Source organism: Diachasmimorpha longicaudata, chromosome 7 (assembly GCF_034640455.1).
Source record: "Diachasmimorpha longicaudata isolate KC_UGA_2023 chromosome 7, iyDiaLong2, whole genome shotgun sequence".
NCBI classification, from domain to species: Eukaryota; Metazoa; Arthropoda; class Insecta; order Hymenoptera; family Braconidae; genus Diachasmimorpha; species Diachasmimorpha longicaudata.
Window position 1 is genome coordinate 4,126,785 of NC_087231.1, and position 17,780 is coordinate 4,144,564.

Genomic DNA, 17,780 nt, shown 5'->3' on the forward strand with positions numbered 1-17,780 from the left:
TTATAAAAATTGATACTGGCGTAACGAGAGCAAAAAAACTGTGCGTTACCAACGTACAGAGTTGTAGGTGGACTGTGGAGGTGGATGAAGGTGGTGGTGGGAATCGATTAGGGTGTCGGCCATTTTGTTGGCGTATCTGGCGTAGGATCCAATGGGATACAGAGGAGGCGTGGAGGTAGCCGGTTGTCGAGGGGAAGCCCAAATCTCTTCTTCCCCTCGGGAGAGTGAGAGGGGCTCAAATATTGTAACTGTGAAGGGTAGAGAGCCTCAGCCGTTGGTGGAGGGGAAAACGCACGAGTGAGAGAGACGGGTGGTGTTCAAGGGGAAAAAACCAAGCAATAGTCAGTGCCTCTCGGGGCCCCGCGTCGTCAACATCGTCGGGGTTGCTCAATACAAGACATATGACTACTTCGGGTATTATTTTCACCCCTAAATGCCCTCTCAATGATCTATTTATTGTTGTTATTTAAAAAATTCAAGTTGTGCGACATTTTCAGTGGTTCTCCTGTGACACCGGCGATCGATAGGTATCGAACAGGATCGACCTAAACGGATTAAAACCAACGGTTGACCATTCGCCGGTTTGAAATTAAAAAAATTGTTGTTGTGGCTCTTGAAGTGGAAAATCATGTGGAGGTGAACAAGGGGATTCGATGGATTATGGCCGCCCGGGGTTGACAGCTCGACCGCGAAATCGATAAATTTATCGATCCAAGGATGATGATTTCACTCAACGATGATTTTATCGAGCGCGAGCTTGACGCATTGCGATAACGAACGACACATCGAACGAGGTTCGATTTAAAAATCTGTACAGATATTTAGCGGTGAAATTTTGGGAGTTAAATGGAAAAATGAAAGAGAAACTTGAGGTTTCATTTCAAGTTAATGTGAAGTGATATTTAACACTGAGGATTCAAATACTTGGACGATAAGACGTAACAAGGATCGACGCTCGGCGTCGTTGCAGCGACCCAAAATAGGGGGCTCCAGCGTAATGCAGAGAACGGGTCCGATCGGAGGGCCCGGACACATTGGCCTTCAGGGCCCACCCAGAAGTGTCAAAATATCACCGATTAAGGTGCAGGATGAACCTGTTGACCCTATTTCACAAAGTAAGTACATCGATAATCAATCGATTGATCGAAATTCATGAGACTTTTTCATTAGGTTAATTAGCATCTGAGAACAAATCTTTGAGGAAAATACTAGCGTTGTTGCCACAAGACGAGAAGACCGGAGATCCTCGATCATTTCGGCAGGAATTTTACCAGAAATCTCTAGAAGTAGATCGTTAACACCCTAGAATTTTCTCCACCCACTGGATGGTGATTTTTTCGGTACACGCGCTAGAATTTTCCTGAAAAATTTCCCTACCCACAGCTCTCTCCGCTCCACAGCTCTCCATTAGATTTTAGAGGTGAAATTTAGGTTGAAATTGAATTGTGAAATTGAACTGACACACGAGTTGAAATTTACGACCTGTCGTTCAAGTCGATATCCCACAACTATCCAGTGATTAACATTGGGGAAATGTGACAGGAGATTCAGCCACTGTCAATTTTTTAAATTTTCTGACACCACATAACTTTATCAATAGAAGAACAACTGTTTTCGGACAAGTAATATAAATTAACCGCTAACATTGACTCTAAAATCACTTTAACAGTTCTAACGTATTTATCGAGTAGTAAAAAACTGTAAACTGTTACGTATTCCGACTGCCACAATGTTCGATTCAGAAATTTTATATGTTGACACCTCCGGGAAGAATTGAAGTAGTTGAAGCCATCGTGCCCCGATTTCTCTCACTGTCCGATCATTTTAAAAATCGCGGCAACTCTGTGAATCACCGTACGTGGTAGAAATGAATGTGATAACGAAATTTCCAATCACGAAGGAAGGAATCATGAATTAATCTCACCAGCCAACAGCTTGAAAGAAAAAAAAACATTAACAAGTTGCATTGAGATTGTAATCCCCAGACCGATAATTTCAATGGATAATTAATCGGTCTGGAAGAAATTATCAATTTAAATTCCCGTTCACGTGTGCGAATTAAACATCAGCGGATTTTTTAAATTGTAATTCTTTGCAATAAAAATTGGGGTTATTAAAGAAGCCAGTGGTACACGAGCTACCAACAACGGCAGATAAATAATGAGCAAGTTGCAGCTACCGATCGATTTACCGATCGAACATCGCAATCAATCACTGATTTCCCTAGCAAGAAATAATCAACTTTAATTTCCCTTCACGCTCAATAAATTAACCATCGTCATACTCAATTTTTTCATTATTTCCCCGCTGCACTGTCCTCATCATTACCCGATTACTGCAGATGTTCTCATCGCTGGATTACGAGATACTTTAACGCATCCCCCCTCGCCCTTTATGCCTCGCTGTGGCGCACAAAATACACACACAAACATCATTGAAGCCCGTCGGCAATGATCCAAGCGTATAATGCATGAAAAAGAATGAGAGAGAGAGAAAGAGAGAAAGGGGGAGATGCAGTGGTGGCGCGGGTGCCACTAGACGAGGAAAAAAGACTCCCCTTTCCCTCGTGTGGACGCTGGGGTGCACAGCCTCGATTGAATTATCATGAGTGTTTGCGGAGCGGCGGCCTGCAATTGAATTAGGCCTACTCCGGCTTCTGCCATTCCTTTTTCCCATCCCCAGATCCGCATCACTGGAGACAAGTTATCTTCCCCATACCACCCCCAAAATACTCTTAAATTTCATTCAACTCGAAATACAATTTTCTTACGGCTTTCTGTCTTCACAGAGCCACTAACGGCATTTGGTGATTTGGTCGGGTCATTATTGAACGGAGGACGACAGTGAGTGATAAGAAGGAAACGGGGATAAGGGGAAAAAATGCTGCAATTTGTTGACAGATGGATTTTCTATTTTTGAAAATTTTCAATTCACACGGATGATTATTCATTTTTGGAGGCAGTAGTGATAAGGGCGATTCCCATTACAGTCTGATAGAATCGAATGGATATCGATAGAATTTTTTTAATGACCTGAGTTATTTCATTTCGATAAAAATTCTTGAAGCCAACGACGAAAAATCCATTAAAAAATAGTGATATTGAACAGATGATATTAAATGATCGGTAATCATTTTTTAGGGGGTATTGGGTACGCTGACGGAAATATTGAGAATATTAATTTTAAATAATTACAAAGCCTCCATTCGGAAGTGATATCGGTATGAATAAATCGGAGTCATTCCATTAGCCGAGTGTGATAAATAATGAGCTGAAAATATATCGCACGGTGGAGTGAATATTCATGCGTTGTAATTAGTCGGAAATCAGTGTCACTTGAAAGGAAAAATTATTTATGACAATTCCTTGGGTGAACTCACCAGAAGATTTATTGTTCAACGTTTTACGATTTTCCCCGAGCTGACTTGATCAGTAATATCGGAGGTATCATATACCATTTGAAGGGCTCTTTTTTATCGAAACGAGACATGGACACTAATGATCATAGATATTGTGAGGGTGGGCCCGTTGACCGTGTCGTCCATACTTCCATGGTCGAAATAGTACTGGCGCCAGGGGCCGCCGAGGACACGAGATACTTGGGGTTTTACAATCGGAGTGTTACAAGCTTAGGTACAGCCGCTCCGGCGCCTTCACAACTTTTTCCGGGAGGAAATAGTGGGGCGGGGGGGGGAAGGTTACACATCACCAGGGTTTCTGTCAACAACTCGGCCCTTACTTTTTGATGAAGGCCCCATAAATGAGAAATGTCTTTCGTCTCCTATTGCGACAAATTCATTGACTGTTTGGCCCAGCCTGGCCGCAAAATATTGTCAGTGGCAATAAAAAATAAAATGACGATTACTTGGGTCGGTCTTTGGTTACTCCTGGGGTAATCATTGTTTGGCGAAGTTACGATGGGATGACTTTCGGGAGTGAGTTTCTTCTCAAGGATTTAACGAGAAGAAAAATCAACTAGAGAAATTTTCTTTCGTTAATTGTCATGAGAATGCCTCTTCCCCCCCCCCCCCCAAGCCGCCGACCCGGGTCGATGTCTTCTTTTTAAAGTGCGATTTACCCTGATTTTTCATGAAATGTTTAAGCAAAAAGATACCCCTCAAATTCAAAACTAAAATTTCCGATGTTTAGTAAAAAAAAATTGCCGAGACTACAATGAAATGAGAAAAAAATCTATTTATGATGCCGTTTATTGGCCTCCTGGGATGATTTATCATCGAATTATCCCCCCGACTCGTCGACTCTCTCGATAACACGCGTGATTGAAATCCCTGACGAACTCCGATTTCAAAAATAAATGATGAATAAAGAGTAGCTCCGAATGTCTAAGTTTAGGACGTGTATCACGAAGAGGAGCGACCAAATGAACTCCTCCTTTTCCCTCATCCGTCTGTTATCCCTCTGGAGGACAAAATTTATGTAGGTGTTGGATGGTGGCTTTTATCAGCACGCCGGCATTCCTGTGCGTCGAAACTGGCGCCCCGACGTCGCCAAAGAGCAGGTTCTAATTCGTGAGTCAGTTTTTCGAAGCAGTTTTCGAAACACTCTCCCCCTTGCTCGCACGGGTGTCATATACTCCTTTTTTCGAACATGAGGCCCTCGTTTGGACCCTGGGACTTTAATCTTTGAACATTTTCCTCTGGTTTTTTTTTCTCGATCTTCTTCAATTTCGTTCGCTGGCTTTATCTATGAAGCTGTGTTTTATTTTTCGAGGAGAGTAGATTAGGTCCTAGGAGCCAGGAATAGATTATGTCCCAATGCTTGTGAGATGATTTTTGAACTTTAGAATTCCTTTGATCGGAGGTATTTGAGATTTTTGAAGAATCAAGCGTTTCCCTGCGAGTGCGAAAAAAATGACTTTTGTGACAGCTGGAGAAAAAGGTTTTTTGTTTCAGCTGTCGAGGAAGACTTCGTGCAATTGGATGAATAAAAAACTTGAATAATTCATCTCAATTTGACAAATTAGGATGCGAAGTTAATTCAAGAAATTTTGATTTTAATCTTGGGAATCAACGGTAGTCGCTGGCATCGGGCCCCATCACCTGATCGTGTCGCGATACTGTCCTCATCTTGATCGCAGTGGGAGGGCCGCATGAACATCTTCTTGGAGTCAATAAACCGGTAAATGATAAAAATAAAAAAAAGTTAAATTCGGAATTCGCTGACTTGACTTCTTTCTACAAAGACGTGTTTTGCCGTTTTACGTATCGATAGATTCAAGCGAATAAATAAATAGGAATAAAAAATGAAAATGAAAATAATTAGCGGAGGTGTTAATGAAATACCGATGGAACGCGTGGAACAACGAGTCGGCGCCTCTGAACTGCCAACGCAGACAACCCTGACACACGGCACGGCGCCGACTCACCAGCAACCCCTCGAATGCATGTGGATTTGCTATTTATTTTCATTTCATTATATTGCAATCAAAATTATTTCCGGCTGCGGTCGATCTTCAAAAATCTGAACGGAAATAAAAGAATTGAATTTTTGGAATAATTTTGATCTCATTAGTTGTCCCTAATTACGGAAGAATCTGTGTTCAATTCGACGTACCGCTCGAGTCCTGGATTTTATTACCGTCTCAAATCGATATTACGGGGAATCCTTACGGTATCGACATTCAATTAAAGTAACTCCTGTCCGACAGCTCCAGTCGTTGAGTCTGTTAATCCAGAAAAAATTAGAAAAATCGCTATCTCTACTGCTAAACAATTTGAATAAATTACCGAGACTATCAACACAAGAATTGATCGATGTCAGTGTTTTTTACTTCTAATTACTTGGTTAATAGTCTGTAAATTGAATTAAATGGATGCATGTCAACCCTTCATTTCAAACGATCCAAACTGTTAATTAGTTCCTAACGGGGCCCGCAAAATTTTTTTGGAAAACGAAACCCCGTCCCAATTCTTATCTAGAACAGGGGTATTAATAATTTATCGGTTTTCTTGTACCGTGGAGTTCACTGGGTGAGCACTTGAGAATGTGAATGTACATTAGCGATCTCTAAGTACAAATTTTCTAAAGAATGAAATTTTTGTTTACTGAATTTGTTGTATTTTCTGCGCTAATTTGAAGGCGCGTTCCGTTAAATGTCTCAATTATCGGAAAAAAATGATTAATTTCGCGGATAATTTTTTTTCACCGACGAATTAGTTTATTCGCAAATATCTGAACATTATAGAACATTTATTTAGTTTCAATTTGTTCTGTTTATATTACTCGGATAATTTGGCCTCTGTCGTCCAAAAAAAAAGAGGTGAAAACTAAATGTACACCTAAGGACGCACATAACACTCGGACGACTCCCAGCGTCTTTGATCACCGCCGACCTTGCCGGTCCAATCCTATCTCCCTGTATCTCCTCTCACTCCCTCCCTCATCCACTCACCGGGGCCTCTTTTCCCTCTTTTTCTTATTTCCCTTTTTCATGAGTGTGTACCGGTGTCCGCGCGGCAAGTCCACCTTGTTTCCTCCCGCCGATGTGACTTGTAAAACGTGCAACGAGGAGAGAACCTAAAAATCTCACGCGTTTACCTCTCTCAACGCCGGTGGTACCGAGATTCATTCCTCTCGCGGTTGAAAAACCACTATTCAAATAGAATTTCATTTTATTACGTACACTCGGCGAAGATAACTTCAATAAACTAGAAATTCCTTAATGAATAATGGGCTGCATTTAATTACAATTAACTGGTGACGAAACTCGAAGAATAATAAGAACATTAAAACGTCGGTAAAGACGTAAATAATCCGAAAGATGTGAAAAATTCACTTCATAGACTCAGTGATTAATGATGATTTTCTGATACACTATTTCACTATCTCACACATACGTTAGAATCCACGACAATAACTTTTTTTCCATTCCAATAAAAGCAATAATAATAATCCCTGGCAAAGATAAAAAATCTCCACGTTATATTTGACTATAATTTTTTTTCTCCACCAACAGAAATAAAAAACACTCATCTCCACCGGTCATATAATTGTGCCCAATTCTCGAGAAGAAAAAATCACCGAACTAACACAAATTGTCGGGAATATTTCATCATTGTAATTAAATGACTCAGCGCAACTCCAAGACGTGAGATAAAAAAAAAAAAGGTCAGAAAAAAAAATTTGCCTCTGAAAATTACAATCAATTTTCGTGAACAGGATTTTAATTCCTGTGTGTAAGCCTGGATATCTGCTTCCGTGCGTTAGTAATTCCGCCGGCCTTTGAAAATTTATAGTTCTGTGTTGTCGATCGGCATAAAGAGAAATAAAATAAATGTGAATCCTGACGACTGCGCTCGCGCGCTGGATTCGATATAGACTTGAAAACCCGTTCGGATTCTGGGCGGAGTCAAACGCCTCCCCGTGTTCAATTCCTCTCCCTCTCTCTCTCGTTACTTTTTCTCTCTCTCTCTCTGAAGTCCCGATGTTGCGCCGCCTACCCCGAACACGCCCATCCTTTTGACTTTAAATGCCAGGCAACGATCTATGATTTTTTTATTTATTTTTATCGACAAAAAAAATATCAATTTCTGTCAAATGTAAAATTTGAAAAAAAAAGACGATGGATTCCATAGTTTTTTAATTCACGATGGTAATTACAACAGGACTGTTTCCTGTTGATAGACTAATTGTTTGTTATTGTTTACTTCTTTTTCAGAAGTGAAAAATTCGTTGTGCGTTGGCTGCGGCGGCTGGATTCACGATCAATGGATTTTAAGGGTAGCGCCAGATCTTGAGTGGCACGCAGCGTGTCTCAAGTGCGCTGAGTGCCAACAATTTTTGGACGAACGGTGTACGTGCTTCGTTAGAGACGGAAAAACCTACTGTAAACGTGATTATACGAGGTAAATGTAAACCCAATTCTAATTTCAATTTTACACATCAAACAAATTTTCCGCTCCAAATTATCGATCCCGGTTCTTCGAAAACTAGATTTTTCCCAATCAAACTAGTGAAATTGCGGGGATTATCCTCCAATCAGCGAACCCATCCACTAACTCTAATGTCGAAAATTTACGATGAATGAATACGATGAATGAGCGTATTACGTCAATGTGAAAATTCCAATAAACAATCTAACGGGATTGTTTTGAAAATAAGCAGTGAGGGACGTGCGGGAATGTTTATTTAAATGGATTCGTCACGCTGGGACGTTTGGTATCCGGCTGACAGGGAGAGAAATAAAAAAAAGATCTAACGAGGGTGGAAGAAAAATGAAGGAGTTTGTTGTTCTTTGTCGACTTCGTCTCGAGATAAAAAAACTTGAAAAAATTGATTAACTCCTGCCCGAGAATTCCCGGTGAATTTCCGCACTGATGTATATATATATACATGAAAACGAATATTTTCATTTGAATCATTTCCAAAAAATTGTGGAACGATTACCATCCCCTTAACTTTATCCGATTTGATATTTGTGGTTGTAAGAGACTTATTTATTCCATTTTTACAGATTATTCGGAACCAAATGTGACAAATGCAGTCAGTCGTTCAATAAGAACGACCTAGTGATGCGCGCGAAAACGAAAATATATCACAAAGAGTGCTTCAGGTGTTCGGCGTGTATGCGAAAATTAGAAACAGGAGATCAATTTGCTCTGCGACATGACGGTCTCTTCTGCCGGCACGATCACGACATCCTGGAGAGTGGAAAATTTTGTACAGGAGCTGTTGATAGCGCTGGCAACGAGAACAACAATAACGCGACACTCACGAACAATAATCATCACCTAGGAGCTAACGATGCGTCGCTCTCCGGTAAGATATTTAATATCTAGCCCTCCAACTAACTAACCAAGTAATTCTAGTTTTCTACATGGGTATAATTGACGCTAAAAAATTACGATAATTAATTACTGACCTCACGTAACGAGGCTTTCAATGATTTTCCCTTTCAAATAAGACATTTCGTCATTTTGTCATCTTTCAACTCACCAATTTTCCGGTCAATAAATAAAAATCCTTATCACGTGCTTGGTGAAGTTGACAGAAGCACTCTGACATTGTCAAATTGCTCACGGATTATGCCCACCAGGGGATTGCACTCGAGTGAACAAATTCACGGTGAGGGTAGTTACAATCCCACTAGCAACAACAAAAGGGTCAGTGGGTGTTGAGTTAGGATATTCACATCCGTAATTACGTGTTGATAATTGGAAGCCCTTAAGCTTCGCTGTCATCCGCACCTCCACCAGTGCCCCTTAAAGCCCATATTTATGCCGTTATTCACCAGGATTAATCGGACTTATCGCAGCCACGCGTCTCAAAACTCGGACGTTCACTGGACATGTGAAAAAAAAAAAGAAATACCGCTGAAAATTCCAAGAGGCATTAATTCACGAGGGCCCAATTGTTTATGCACGCGTACCGGCTATATACAGTAGCCCGAAGATTTCTTTTTTTACCCCCCTTCACCTCCCCCAGTGTTTATTACGCTCATTTAAACGTATGTATTCACGTGTGCGTTTCATTTATGACATCTCAAATTTTCATAAACATGTGTGCATCACGTTTGTATGCACACGGGATTAAGATTGTGTGTGGTGGGTCTTTACGGCCTCACGGAAGGTGTCAAATGTGACACCAACTTGCCAACTACTGTAACACACTTGGACGCGCGACTTTGCTTCTTTATTTTTCAGAAAAGACTTTTTGTTGATTTTTTCTCTTTTGGGGTTTTGCTGAGATTCGAATGGAATCATTTTTATTGGGATGACAGTTGTCATGGGGTTTGAAAAAATCATATGACGTGTCACTGGTGCAAATTTGACACCGGAGAATGTGGCGAAATTGTCAAACCTTCACTATAAATTGGTTTACGAAGTTTAAAACTCGACGTATTTTTTTTCCTCATTTAGATTAATTTTTTATTAATTTGGGTTTTGTGAAAAAAAAAATTGTTTTCACACATAACTTGACTCTTTGCCATGCAATGTTTTTTCAAGGGATTAATCTGGCATTATCAATGATCAAACAAAATCAGAAAAATTATCAATAGATCTATCATTATCGGGACTGTTGAGATTACCTTCAAACTGAAATTGATATCTTGAAAATCCAAGTTTACCGAGGGAAACGTTGTACACTATGGTATATCTGTTTGACCGAGATACCTACAACGACATTCGGCTTTTGACATCAAAGGCTAATACCGCGTGCGTTCTCCTTTCAAAATTCACCGCGCGCTCAAGCCACTCGAGATTTAACTACAAGAGTGGGATCCACTTCGGATCCATATGCTGTTGTTTTTTTTCTCAACAAATAAAACCGTAGGACAGCAAAAAAGAGAAAAGCATTTATATTCATTAATTCTTCCGCTCTAATGTGACTTCCTCTCGACCCCGAGGCAAGATCGATGCAGTAGTTTTACCCCCTCATAACCGTGTCCCAATATTTTCCCATTTTCTCCCCAGATATTGACCTCTAAACCTTTTTGCCTTTTTTGTCGTAAAACGTGAGCTCACCTTCGAGCTCTTATTTGGTTAGGACCTGCACAGAACGAGAGATAAGCTCCCCGGATTTCATTTACTCCTTGAAATTTTGTCCTCCTCTTTTCTCGTTTTTCTTCTCCTCATTCTCGTCTTTCCCCATTTTTTTTTCACCATCCTGTTCTTCACTTCTGTTTTTACCGAAGGTAAATAGTCGAACACGAAGTTTCCGCAGTCTGCACGCAAGCCTATGGCCAAAGAGCAAGGTGACTCTACACACATATACCTGGACATCGTTCGAACCGACTGGTTTTATACTTTTTTGGTTGCGTTCTCCACCAAAGTTATGCCAAGAGATGCGTCTTCAACGTCTCATTTGCATTTATGGCTGTCGTTTAGACATGCGAAAGTAATTCATGGAATACTAGTCATCAGGAATAAAAAAATTGAAATGAAATTTCATTACCGAGGGACATCTGGATATATTGGCAAACGGTATTCCGGTTCAATCACTAGCGTAAATGAAATAAATGAGTTTCACTGGATATTGTCCGTAACATTACGTCCCACCCCATAAGGAAGAGCTTTAAAATAGTTTTGGCAAACTAGGATGTATTAGAAGGAATGCAACATAAACCGTTGAAAAAATCGGTGGCTCTAGGAACAATCTCTTGAGGATATAAAATGACGTTGGAATTCTCCACTTTTTCCCTAGATTCCGGATCGGAGAGTGGATCGCACAAGACAGTGGGTCCACGGGGCTCGAGCGGCCACAAGGGTGGTGGTGGCTCTGATGGCAAGCCAACCAGGGTGAGAACAGTCTTGAACGAGAAGCAGTTGCACACATTGAGGACGTGCTACGCTGCTAATCCAAGACCCGATGCACTGATGAAGGAACAACTAGTGGAGATGACCAGTCTCAGTCCACGAGTGATAAGAGTCTGGTTCCAAAACAAGCGATGCAAAGACAAGAAAAAGACAATTGCAATGAAACAGCAGATGCAGCAGGAAAAGGTATAACAAATAATTCACGTTATCGCTATTTAATAAAATCTAAATATATTCTTTAACTGCCCAGTCATCCGCACATACCGTTCAGCTGCGGTATTTTATGCAGAATTTTTATTGTGCATTTTATTGATTGAATCTTGGAAGTTCTAACATTACGAAGTACTCTGGCTTTCAGGACGGCAGAAAGCTGGGCTTCGGTGGTATGCATGGTATTCCAATGGTTGCCAGCAGTCCTGTGAGGCATGAGAGCCCCATTGGTATGACTCCACTCGAGGTACAAGCCTATCAGCCACCATGGAAAGCCCTCTCTGATTTTGCATTGCACACGGATCTGGAAAGAATGGACCCCAATGCCCCATCGTTCCATCATCTGGTGTCACAGGTAATATTTATAGATCATCATCACTATCTACGCCATAACAATGAGTGTCTCTACAGTTGGAACATCATCATTTTCAATATCTGAATTAATCATTGAAATTTTCTACTGATTCAGATGCATGGTTACGACATCCACGGGGGTCCACCGCCTCAGTTACCTCAACCTGGAATGCTGGGTGGTCCGATGAATGATGGAGTGGGTGGCGGGCCACTACCACCACCTGGCCCACATCATCCTGTCGGCGGGCCCGACATGGGCCAACATCCCGACAGTACAGACAGCTACGTTACCTATCTGGAGAGTGACAGTGATTCGTTGCATCACGACACCGGGAGTCCCTAGTTTAATCCTTTAAATCTACGATGTATATAGTAGACACTTCGAACCGAGTAATTTATCATTTAAACGACACATTAATGAATCAAAAATTGACTATGGCTGATTTTGCAGTTACGATTACAATGAAAATTATCATTTTCATGGGGGTCGATGGGATATCGCAAAATTGTAATATGTAAATTGATGGTGGGATGTATTCGAAATGTGAAAGCCCGAGAAGACCGATATAAAAAGGAGATTCGAGAGTAACAAAAAAAAAAGTAGATACGATAATTGCCTGAATGGTAAATGACGTTGTAATATAATTAATGCTACAAGCAATCGTTAATGAGTGCAACATGAATCAAGTGAACTTGAGAGCCGAAAGAAGACAACTATTCTCCTTTTTTCATTCAATACCAAAGTATAATGCAGAAGTTGCAAAATAAATTGATGCGAGGGAGCAAAGGACAATGAGATATGATTTTTCCTTGTAAATATAGTGAAATTAATTGAATTTCCTAGAAATCATAGAAATGAATTCATTCGTTTCACACATCATGGCAAGAGTTTATTATTATCGTACTGTAATACGATCCCTGTATTTTGGATGTTTGTATAAAATTGAAATCCGTTATACTTATTGGATAAGTCACTTGTGTATGTACGTTATAAAGTTGTGATGAAAAAAAATTGAAGATAAAACAATTTGAAAGAATGTGAAACTGAGTTTCGATGTATTACCCAGAAATTTTTTCTTTTTTTCATTCTGGAAGAATTTTTGAATTTCTACGATATTTCTATACCAGCACGAGTGTATGTAATAAAAATCGAGACTAACAGAACAAACCATGACTGTATTTATTTGATTCTCACTCTTGAATCGTCGTTAATACATAGTCAATACTAAAACGAAAATCGGAGGTTTTTTAAATTTTGTATTGATAGGTTGACGTCTGCTGAGCCCTTTAAAGCTACTGGTGGCGCCACCTATCGTTACCTCGAAGAAGATTTTAATGGAAATCTCCCATACCAACGGGAATCATTATTATCGACCGTTATGTGAGCTTTCATGTCTTGTGTCCTATGGGGAAGCACGTGGACAGCTGTGGCAATTGACAGTAACTTCCTAAGACAACGGAAACAAAATATTTTTGGCACTAATCAGTCAAAATAATTCATAGACATGCCCCCCAAATTCAAGCCGGTAAGTCATCTCCTACTTTCAGCTACAATGTTCATTTAATTAAAATAACATTCGTGATATATTCTATCATTCCAGGGAGGCAAACGATTTCCTCCAAAAGTCACCCCTAAGCCAGTACCTCAGCAAGTCCGAACACCTCCTGGAGATTCAGAACCATCGACCAGTGGACTGGATATCGAGACTGAAAATAGATTCGAGTTGGAGTTATGCTGGTGCATCCAGCAATTAGAATTAAGCATGACGTCTAATAAATTAGGGGACAAACAAGCCAGAGCCTCACAGAAGAGTTTGAAACTTCTGAAAAGTAACAATGTGCCTTTAGTTCAGAAGAGGCAGATAATGAGAACGACTTTTGGTGATTATCGAGAGAAAATGCTACAGGAAGAAAAGAAACACAATAAAAATTCTTCCACAGTGAAAATCGTGACACCCAAACCTAAGGAAAATAAATCTCTATTCTTGAAGAAAGCAAAGGGTCTGACTGTCAATGAATGTCAAGTGGAGAATCCTGAGATGGGATCAAATGGTCAAGACTGTGCTACTAACGTGGCACAGCTGTTTAGGCAGAGTCAGACTGAAGAACGATTTCAATTTAACTTCGGAGTTTCAGATGTTAATTAAATTTTTATTTTTGCTGAAATTGTCATTCGTTTTTCCTCATTCCTTCCTATATAATGATTAAGTATGTGAGAATCTTTTACGTCAAGGCGAGAACGCATGTGACGATACAGGTTCAGAAAATTTAAAATCAGAACCGTGATTGGCTGGAATATGAACCATCTTTGTTTTACGTAAGCATGGGCATATGAAGCACACGGTTCTTTGAAAACTCATAGAAATTATAACAGGTCCTGTGGCGCAACGGATAACGCGTCTGACTACGGATCAGAAGATTCCAGGTTCGAATCCTGGCAGGATCGACATTATTTTTTTCCTTTTTGTGGAATAATTCCTGAACAAGACAATACCTCACAACCTTAATCGTGTTTTTTTTTTTTACTCAATGACTATTTGCTACAATAATCAATTGATGCATGATTCTCCTCGGAAAAATCGATGAATTTATTTTCACATTTTTCCATGGAAAAGAAATTTATCGAATAATCTCATAAATTAAAAATAGTTCCAGTCTTCAATAAGGCGACCGAATATTTTTCCTCTCTAAAAACGATGACGATGCCCCGATGAAAAAAGTACGCCGCATAATAGAGTGCGTTTCCCAAAGGCATTAGAGTGTTCCATGACGTTGTATTCGTTAGTACATTCGACGAGTCCACACTAGTTTCATCATCATGAGTGAGGAGGTGACAGCCGGCATTGAAAATCTCAATGTAAAAACCGAAAAGGCATGCTTGAAATTTTTATAAATTAAAAAACTCATTCAATTCCCGTAGATTATCACTTGATTAGTAACTATGCTGACCATATTGCGATACCGTGGCTGTTCTCAATGCGGTGTTAAGTGGAAACATGCTTGGGTTGGTTATCAAATATTTACATATTTGCCATTCCCCTCAAAAGTCCGAAATTTCCACCACAATACACTAATCAACTTCCGATAAATTACCAGTAATTACATTTTAATGGACCTGTGAGTCACTGTGCATCTAGGCGCGTGGGATCGATAGTCTGACGTAACCTCAAAAAGTTTCTAATCATAATTAATTTTTTTACCTCAGGCTAAAATGAAGGGTAAGGATAAGAAATCTGTACCTGAAAAAAGCCCTGTAACTGAACTGAAGCCATGGCCCACCTATATCCAGGTAGGAACATTAACTATTCCAGGGAAAGATAATGCATGTCTCTTTAAAAAATATGGAACTCCCAACCAAAAACAAAAATTTTAGGATCGTCTGGACATGTGGGACAAGCTGAAAGCCGATTACGACGCGAAAGTGGCTGCGAAAATTCCGGATGAGATAACAGTGACTCTTCCCGATGGGAAGCAAGTACCAGCTCAATCCTGGCGTTCAACCCCCTACGACATAGCCAAGGGAATAAGTCAGGGTTTGGCGGATAATACGGTCATAGCAAAGGTGAACAACGAGCTGTGGGATTTGGACAGGCCCTTGGAGTCCAACTGCAAACTGGAACTCATAAAGTTCGACCACCCAGAGGGTCAACAAGTATTCTGGCACTCGTCAGCGCATATCTTAGGTGAAGCAATGGAGCGCGTCTACGGGGGCTGTCTCTGCTACGGACCTCCAATTGAAAATGGCTTCTACTACGATATGTTTCTGGGTGACAAGGGAATCTCCAACACCGACTTTCCATACCTCGAGTCTCTGTACAAGAACATCGTGAAGGAAAAGCAACCGTTCGAGCGTCTGGAGATGAAGAAAGAGGATCTCTTGGAGATGTTCAAGTACAACGAGTTCAAAGTGAGGATTCTGAACGAGAAAGTCACCACTCCAACTACCACTGTCTACAGATGTGGTCCTCTGATTGACCTCTGCAGAGGTCCCCACATTCGTAACACTGGTAAAGTCAAGGCCATTAGGGTAACGAAGAACTCGTCGACCTATTGGGAGGGCAACTGCAATGCAGAGAGTCTCCAACGTATTTATGGAATCAGTTTTCCCGACACAAAGCAGTTGAAAGAGTGGGAGAAATTCCAAGAAGAAGCTGCCAAGAGGGACCACAGGAAGATTGGTCGAGAGCAGGAGCTCTTCTTCTTCCATGAGCTATCACCAGGTTCCTGCTTCTTCCAGCCACGCGGTGCTTACATTTATAACACCCTTGTTGAGATGATCAGATCGGAATACAGGAAGAGGGGTTTCCAGGAGGTTGTAACTCCTAACATATACAACAGCAAGTTGTGGCAGACGTCTGGCCACTGGGAACACTATGCTGAAAATATGTTTTCCTTTGACGTCGAGAAGGAGACATTCGCCCTGAAGCCCATGAACTGCCCTGGTCACTGCATGATTTTTGACGTTCGCAATAGGTCATGGAGGGAGCTCCCACTGAGGATGGCCGATTTTGGGGTGCTTCACCGTAATGAATTGTCTGGAGCTCTCACTGGACTCACTAGGGTCAGGAGGTTCCAGCAGGACGATGCTCACATATTCTGCACCACTGAGCAGATCAAGGACGAGATGCTGGCTGCACTGGACTTCTTGAGACATGTCTACACTGTCTTCGGTTTCACATTCAATTTGTGCTTGTCGACGAGACCTGATAAGTATCTTGGCGAGCTGGAGGTATGGAACAACGCTGAAAAAGCACTTTCCGATAGTCTCGATGCCTTTGGACAGCCCTGGACCCTTAATCCTGGAGACGGAGCTTTCTATGGGCCGAAGATCGATATCACTATTATGGATGCGCTCAAGAGGGCACATCAGTGCGCTACCATTCAGCTGGACTTCCAATTGCCCATCAGGTTCAACCTCTCCTATGTTAAGTGAGTATCTTGGAATAATTATGGTGATGTTCATGAGAGTTGAATCCCTGGTGACGATTTGTGTTGTCTTTTAACTTCCAGTGAACACGGAGAGAAGACCAGACCAGTTATCATCCACAGGGCTATTCTTGGGTCTGTCGAGAGGATGATCGCTATTCTCACCGAGTCCTATGCTGGAAAGTGGCCATTCTGGCTGTCGCCAAGGCAGGTCATGGTCATTCCAGTTGGACCTCCACTGGATGATTATGCATTCCAGGTTAAGGAGAAGCTCTGGAATGCTGGGTTCATGGCTGAAGTTGATATTGATGACAGTGACACCATGAACAAGAAGATCAGGAATGCTCAATTGGCGCAGTTCAATTTCATTCTCGGTGAGGGCTTTAAATAGAGTGAAATCACTGTTGGGGATTAAGGCTCCGAGGATTATCTTTCAGACCTTAGCTTGATTATCTTTTTTATTAGAAAATTAATGAATGTAATAAATCACTTCATTGATGAATTTTGTTTATCAATGAATTTTTTCATCTTTCAGTGGTTGGAGAGAAAGAGAAGGCTGCTGGAACAGTGAACGTTAGAACGAGGGATAACGTCGTTCATGGGGAAATTGAGATCAGCGAACTCATCACGAAATTCCATAAATTCAAGGAAACCAAGGATCGCGCGTGCGAAGAAAAATTCCAATAGAATTCTTTATGTTGCAGAGGATGAATAGTGAATTATGGGAATTTTCTACACGTCGACGAATAAGTTAATATTTATTTCGTTCCTGCACGACGATGGTCGCCTTGCGTTTTGCATTTAATGTAACTCTCAGAGGAGCTTTTTCAGTTGTACTTTCACATTTGAATAAAGATTATAGGGAATTTCGGCAACATCAGCATTTTCATCATTTTCATTTTCCTCCCACTTCAATTTCTCGTCAAATAGTTCCTAATTTGTTATTAATTTCTCAGCGAAGATCATTCGATTCTACTCTCCCATTTCTTCAACTTTTTTTGGCACTGATTAAAAT

General features: G+C 40.8%; 3 protein-coding genes and 1 non-coding gene across 6 annotated transcripts; all 4 read left to right on the plus strand.

Annotated features, from left to right (window-relative positions):
• Nucleotides 1-265: 265 nt before the first annotated feature.
• On the plus strand, nt 266-12,876 carry LOC135164311 (insulin gene enhancer protein ISL-1). Of its 2 annotated transcripts, XM_064124539.1 has the most exons (7): nt 266-414; nt 498-1,115; nt 7,678-7,864; nt 8,473-8,777; nt 11,163-11,461; nt 11,619-11,840; nt 11,955-12,876. In XM_064124539.1, the coding sequence occupies exons 2-7, from the start codon at nt 998-1,000 to the stop codon at nt 12,180-12,182; spliced, it is 1,359 nt and encodes a 452-aa protein (XP_063980609.1). In that variant the 5' UTR covers nt 266-414; nt 498-997; the 3' UTR covers nt 12,183-12,876. The 2 variants fall into 2 exon arrangements, with proteins under 2 accessions (XP_063980609.1, XP_063980610.1); XM_064124540.1 differs by having other exon boundaries at nt 335-1,115; nt 11,634-11,840.
• Nucleotides 12,877-13,215: 339 nt separating this feature from the next.
• Nucleotides 13,216-13,999, plus strand: LOC135164903 (UPF0488 protein CG14286). The gene is made up of 2 exons (XM_064125682.1): nt 13,216-13,365; nt 13,441-13,999. The coding sequence occupies exons 1-2, from the start codon at nt 13,345-13,347 to the stop codon at nt 13,984-13,986; spliced, it is 567 nt and encodes a 188-aa protein (XP_063981752.1). The 5' UTR covers nt 13,216-13,344; the 3' UTR covers nt 13,987-13,999.
• A 213-nt stretch (nt 14,000-14,212) lies between these two features.
• Nucleotides 14,213-14,285, plus strand: Trnar-acg (transfer RNA arginine (anticodon ACG)). Its single transcript has one exon. It is a non-coding gene; the product is annotated as a tRNA-Arg (tRNA).
• A 270-nt stretch (nt 14,286-14,555) lies between these two features.
• LOC135164905 (threonine--tRNA ligase 1, cytoplasmic) lies at nt 14,556-17,640 on the plus strand. Of its 2 annotated transcripts, none has more exons than XM_064125686.1 (5): nt 14,556-14,711; nt 15,045-15,128; nt 15,213-16,768; nt 16,850-17,139; nt 17,301-17,640. In XM_064125686.1, exons 1-5 carry the CDS (start codon nt 14,658-14,660, stop codon nt 17,450-17,452), a joined length of 2,136 nt encoding a protein of 711 aa, XP_063981756.1. In that variant the 5' UTR covers nt 14,556-14,657; the 3' UTR covers nt 17,453-17,640. The 2 variants fall into 2 exon arrangements, with proteins under 2 accessions (XP_063981756.1, XP_063981755.1); XM_064125685.1 differs by having other exon boundaries at nt 14,705-14,843.
• Nucleotides 17,641-17,780: the final 140 nt, after the last annotated feature.